We start from the raw sequence: 5,799 nt of genomic DNA on the forward strand, positions 1-5,799 counted from the left end.
GAAAAAAGTATCAAACTTCATATCCCGTAATGCACCACGGGGTCTATTTTGTTTCCGGGTCACACATGAATGAACGTTTTAGCAAAACGTGTTTTATAGACAGGGAAACTGGCTCTAACAGTTTTAACCGGATAACACACGCTATGCTTTTGTATTAAAAAGGTATGTGTTAACCTGTATTAATTTTTTTGATGGGTTTTCATACTAATATCGTAGCGAGATAGCCAAATTAAAGATAGATAATCACTGTGTGGAGAAAACGGTAAGTTGTGAATCGTACAGCGATGATCACATTCTAAAGTCTTAAGTTTAACTTTATTTTTACGTAAGTTTTTCTCCTGTTATATTACCTCTTTATAAATTTGTTTTATTCTGACGTAATTAAATGTTTGTGCCATTGTCTTAGTTGCTGGTAACAGTTAGGCAAGCCCTCATAAATTTGCATTAATTGTTGCATTTTTTTTTTTACTCAACTCTAAAATCAAAGGGTTTTAATTGTATGGAAGCCTCAAAATCAACATTTCCAAAGCCTTTCGACAACGTGTTTTCAAATTATTCTGACATGGCACAATTATTGTGACAAATATATCAATGAACTGTCAAATTTAATGACAAATTATATACATTTTCTCTTTGATCCTGAAATGATCATGGCAATCTCTGTAGATCTAAGAGTTAATGGCATAACTATAGGGACTCTCCTACTCTCCTGCATATAGTGTTGTTAATGCCCTGAGAGCCTAACAGGACCTGTGTGTGTTTAAGGTCATTCGGGCGTAAGGAGATATAAGTGTTCGTCAGAAGGGATTAAGGCATGTACTTGGAAGGAGACACGGCAGAAGGTTTTGCTATTCTTAATCTACATGGGTAGCACAAGCTACTCCTGTGCGGGACCCTGTAGGACACAGGTTTCCATGTGAATGAAAACTCTTTGAGTGATTTTTGTGTTTGTTTTTTTTCTTTTTGAACAAGCCTCCTCTGACTTCTCAGCCGGGATGGAACTTGGTAAGGCAAAGCTGCTCCGGACAGGCCTCAACACTCTGCACCAAGCCATCCATCCTGTGCATGGGATCGCATGGACAGATGGCAAGCAGGTCTGCCTCACATCTCTCTACTTCCAGAATGGGGAGGTTAAGTTTGGAGACACCAATGTCATCGGGCAATTTGAGCACGTCTTCGGGCTCTTCTGGGGCCCGCTCTGCTGCCCTGACTCTCCTGCGTTACTGGCTGTTCAGCACAAAAAGCATGTTACCGTGTGGCAGCTGCAGCTCAGTGCTCTTGAGCAGAACAAGCTGCTGTGTACACAGACCTGTGAGATGAGTGAGCCTTTCCCCCTGCTCTCTCAAGGCTGTGTTTGGCATCCCAAGCTGGACATCCTGGCGGTGCTGACTAAGAGGGACACTTCTGTGCTGTTTTCTGTGAGGGTGGACAACAGGAGGACCAAAGCAGACATCAAAAGTAGTGGGCTGATCCACTGTGCATGCTGGACAAAGGACGGGACCCGGCTGGTGGTGGCTATAGGCAGCGCTCTTCACTCTTATATCTGGAATGACATCCAGAAGAGTCTGGTGGCCTGTTCCTTCTGCCCCATCTTTGATGTGGGAGGGTACATCTGTGCCATTGAAGCTACAGGGGAATCTCAGGTAGCTGTGGCTACGGAGCTGCCTCTGGATAAAATCTGTGGCTTAAATGCGGGCATTGCCTTCGACATACCCCCAGAAGCTGAGTCCCATGGTGCACGTGTTTCCATATCAGAGGATGACAATGTCTTCTACCCCAGAAGAAGATCTTCTGAGTCTGAGAGGTCTTACCTACCAACCTCAGGCCCTCTGGATCTCACCCACCTCTTGGCAAAGCATCGTCGATCTGACCCCAGTCCCCTCTTTCACCTGCGCCGTAGGGACACAGTCACAGGCTCTGGCCAGGACTCCTCACACCTCATCCTGGTCACATATGAGCGCAAAGTCACCACCACTCAAAAAGTCAGTATCCCTGGTATTTTGGTTCCAGACATTGTTGCTTTTGACCCGCGGGGATCTACAGTTGCAGTGGCCTCTAACACCTGTAACATGGTGCTTGTGTACTGCATCACAGCCTCAACCATGCCGAACATTCAGCAGATCTCTCTGCAAGCAAATGAGAGGCCTAAAGGGGTCTGCTTCCTTAATGATAAGACGCTGATGATGATGGTGGGCAGGCAGAAGTGCAACGATCCCGCCTTTCTCCCATCGTCGAACACGGATAAATATATTCTTCATCTCATGGCCAAAGAGTTAATGAACGATGGAGAGCCTCTCACCCCAACATCCCCGTCTCCTCACAACCATGAGTCGACCACTAATTTCATCTCCAGGATTAGGAGACACTCTGAGAACTTGACAAAGGATGACAGGGAGCGAGCAGGGATAAAGGATTTGGTGCTGCCTGGAGGGGGAGTCATTCGTTCGCCAGCTAATAGGCGCAGGCTGGTGGAAGAGGTGAAGAGCGGCGAGCCGAGCCCTGTCACCAGCTCTGTGGATTTTTCTGACCAAGTATCTGATAGAGCCATATCCAGCGCCTCCTCCATCACGGTGGAGAACTTCGACATGGATCATGTCAACCGCATGAGCAGCTTGGCCTTAGCTGGCCAGGCCAGCAGGGACTCCAGCCGGGCTGCTTCACCTCGCCTGGAGCCACCTGAAAAGTATCACTCAGAGGCGACCTTACCCATGCCAGAGAAGACACCAGGCACTCCTAGAGACCGCGCTCTGGAGCAGCTTGTGCAGAACATGGAGAGGCTTTTTAATCGCTTTGCAGACGTACAGCAGTGCCTCACAGACATCAGGGATTACACACAGAACGGGAAGAAGGCCTCAAGTGTCTACCCTAATGCCTCTGAGCCCCCCTACGTGAATGTGACGTGTCAGGTACAGTGTCTCTCATTTTTCTGTGTACTTTGCACCATTAAATAAACAATCTGAAGCACAGGAGAATCCTTTTTAATTTAATACAATGAAGAGCTTTTTAATGATGAACTTAAATTAATCTGCTGCAATTTTTAAGCAATATGATTTGATCAAATCTTGTTGATGGCTTCCTCTCTTCTATTTCCTTTGTTTCTCTCTGTGCACTTGCAGAAGCAGTTATCAGAAAACGTGTTCATTGATGAGCGGAGACCAGTGCTGCTGTGTGATGGGAAGCTGTGTCTGCGTGCCCTGCAGGAGCTCTTCAACCTCACTATCATAGAGATGATGTATGGTAGGTTCTGCAGGTTACCTTTTTTTGCATTCAACCTTTAAATGAAAGTCTTTTTTGTGTTAATGACTTTAGTTTTGGTGTCATAAGTACATCTAAACCTTCGAACTGGTTTCATCTGAACTACAAAGCATGATCTGCGCTTCTTTAAACCCTTTCATCGCATCGCCTCACAGATTAGCCGTGCCTTGCTAGAGAGCGTACAGGGATATTAAACAGAAACCACTTTCAGGAAACTCCAGGTAGGCCCCTAAAGGTCGAAAGGTCTTCCCCTGTGTGTATTTTTAGCCAGTTTGTTGGAGTCCCTGATGGGGATGATTGGAAACCTGAGGGTTGTCCTGGTGAAACTTTGAGACATTTCCTCTTCCTCCTCTTCCTCTATTAAACCTTTAAGTTATCCTCACAAAACCTTTTATCTTGTGGAGATCCTTGTTAATATCCCAATAATCCCAAACACCGTGATTCTATCAGCATTCCTCTGTATACGTGTGTGACCTATAATTAGACCTGATTAAAAGCCTAGGTTAGATAACAGGGTTTATACAAAAGCAGCTTACTGTTATTGACTGCGTGGTGTTGTTGCTTTGGCACAGACCGTCTGTCCTAAGCTGACGCACAGAAAAGCAACTCACAGCTCTTCAGAGACTGACATGTCATTGGACAGTAAAATTATAACAACAAATGTTCAAAAACTAGGGATGAGAATTGATAAGATTTTGTCAATACCGATGCCCTTATCGATTCTGCTCATCGATCTAATTATTTATTGATTCCCTTATCATTTCCTGTTGTGAATTTGCTTTGTACAAAAAGTAGTAGTACAGGTTTTCTGTGTCAACAACATTTAATTGAGTTTATACTGTAAGTGAATAAAATGCAATTGGTCCCTGAGTCTGGATATTTCTGGGCATAATTATACAGAAACAGGCAAAAATTGCACACAATGTGACGTTGATGAACTGTGTTGTTGTTATATATTGATAATTCAAGTAGGCCATCCAGTGTCTTAAAGTGGTTATAGCAATGGTTTAAGTTGTTTGGAAGCTTTCCGTAGTTATGAAGTCAGCCATGAGCCTTTTAATTGCCTGTGTTTGACATTTGAAATTCTCTCTTTTTTTTAACAAAGAGTTGATGTGATATGTTTCTGTGATGAAAGTTGAAATTCTATTCTGAAGCTGAAGTTATACTGATGTATGCTAACTGCTAGCATATCAATGCTGTTTCCCATATACGTTAGCATCAAGCTTGTGCTATTTTGATATTTTGGTAAATAAGGTGATTTATACCATTTTGAATGAACTGAATATGAATCTGAGAGAGAGTAATGTACATTTCTTTATGCAGTCAGTTCTTCTGTAAAACTTTAAGCTGAAAATCCTGATTCAGAATTTTCTTGGGAAACGTTAACTAACTGCTAAGCTAAGATAGCTGCAGCAGACTAGTGGACGTAAGGCCCGGTGGCTTCAGCACAATGTAAAGAATTGATAAAGGAATCGTCAAGCACAAAGCACGATATCGTTGGATTGAAACATTTCTTATCAATTCTCAACAGGAACTGGTTTTCGGTTCCCATCCCTAACAAAAACACTCAGAGAAAGTTGTTTGTTTGTTTTCTAGGTCCTTTGTGGGTTGTACTCGTTGCGGATGCAGATGGTTTCGTGCCTCTGACATTCAAGCCCAAAGAGGAGCTCACAGTGCGGAATGGGAAGAGGAAAACCAACATACGGACCCCAGAGAGTTCCTGCCCTCCTAGTCCAGCACCGGGCCAAAACCCCAACACATCTATTGAGGCCTCTTCCACGTAGTGTTCTGCAACACACACCTCAGTAAATGGACTCATGCAGGGTTATCTATCCTTTTTCAACGTATTTCTCTGAACCCCAGAGTGCAGGGCAGAGTGGGTTATGTCTGAATGAGCAGCACAGATGCAGATAAATACATTTATTTTTGTAATGACCTGAATGCCTGATTTCAAAAGGGCTCCTCGTAATGAAAGCTCAACGGAAAGAAAAGTTTTTTTCTTGTTGACACAATACCGTTCTGTCTTTGCAGTCTGATCCAGACTATTTCTAGTGCCATGGCCTGATAAAAGAGCTTTGGATGTATTCATATGCACTGACAGTGACACACATTATGCTCTTATAGGTTGTTGTTCAAAGAGGGTGGCTTTCCTCACACCTGAATGGAGACAGGAAGTATGCAAAATTGTGATTTTGTCCATGAAATCTCTTGAAGAGCACCTTGAGCTTCGACGATAAGCACAATTCAACATATCTCAAACATCTGTTAAAAAAAAACATGAGAGTCTCTTTTCTTTTTTTTCTTTGCAAGAGTGATAGAAAGTTTAGTAACACATTTGACCACTAGAGGGAGCAACACTGGTTGTCATACAGTGCTCTTTGAAGCTTTAACAAAGACCATACGTACTGTATGTGTGTTTTGTGTGGCCAGAAATCTCCTGGTAGCCTTTTGAATATTAAATTTGATAACTATAATGTGTATTTCATTGTGTGTGACTCAGTGAGTACAGAAAATAAAAACACTTTGCAGATTATTTCGGTCCAT

The 5,799-nt window shown here is 43.2% G+C and overlaps 1 protein-coding gene across 1 annotated transcript; it reads left to right on the plus strand.

Moving 5' to 3' along the window:
- The first annotated feature begins 43 nt into the window (after positions 1–43).
- On the plus strand, positions 44–5,729 carry wdcp (WD repeat and coiled coil containing). Its single transcript, XM_074685437.1, has 4 exons — positions 44–162; positions 973–2,906; positions 3,117–3,237; positions 4,852–5,729. The coding sequence occupies exons 2-4, from the start codon at positions 996–998 to the stop codon at positions 5,037–5,039; spliced, it is 2,220 nt and encodes a 739-aa protein (XP_074541538.1). The 5' UTR covers positions 44–162; positions 973–995; the 3' UTR covers positions 5,040–5,729.
- Positions 5,730–5,799: the final 70 nt, after the last annotated feature.

This window comes from Halichoeres trimaculatus, unplaced genomic scaffold (genome assembly GCF_033239565.1).
Source record: "Halichoeres trimaculatus isolate MK-OKI-2021-1 unplaced genomic scaffold, fHalTri1.1 fHalTri1_scaffold_13, whole genome shotgun sequence".
NCBI classification, from domain to species: Eukaryota; Metazoa; Chordata; class Actinopteri; order Labriformes; family Labridae; genus Halichoeres; species Halichoeres trimaculatus.

Excerpts from the sequence above, each read along its gene's own strand:
- wdcp (XM_074685437.1), top strand. The coding sequence starts at position 996 with ATGGAACTTGGTAAGGCAAAGCTGCTCCGGACAGGCCTCAACACTCTG. Across the intron at positions 2,907-3,116 it reads ACGTGAATGTGACGTGTCAG|AAGCAGTTATCAGAAAACGT; the intron begins GTACAGTGTCTC and ends GTGCACTTGCAG. Across the intron at positions 3,238-4,851 it reads TATCATAGAGATGATGTATG|GTCCTTTGTGGGTTGTACTC; the intron begins GTAGGTTCTGCA and ends TTTGTTTTCTAG.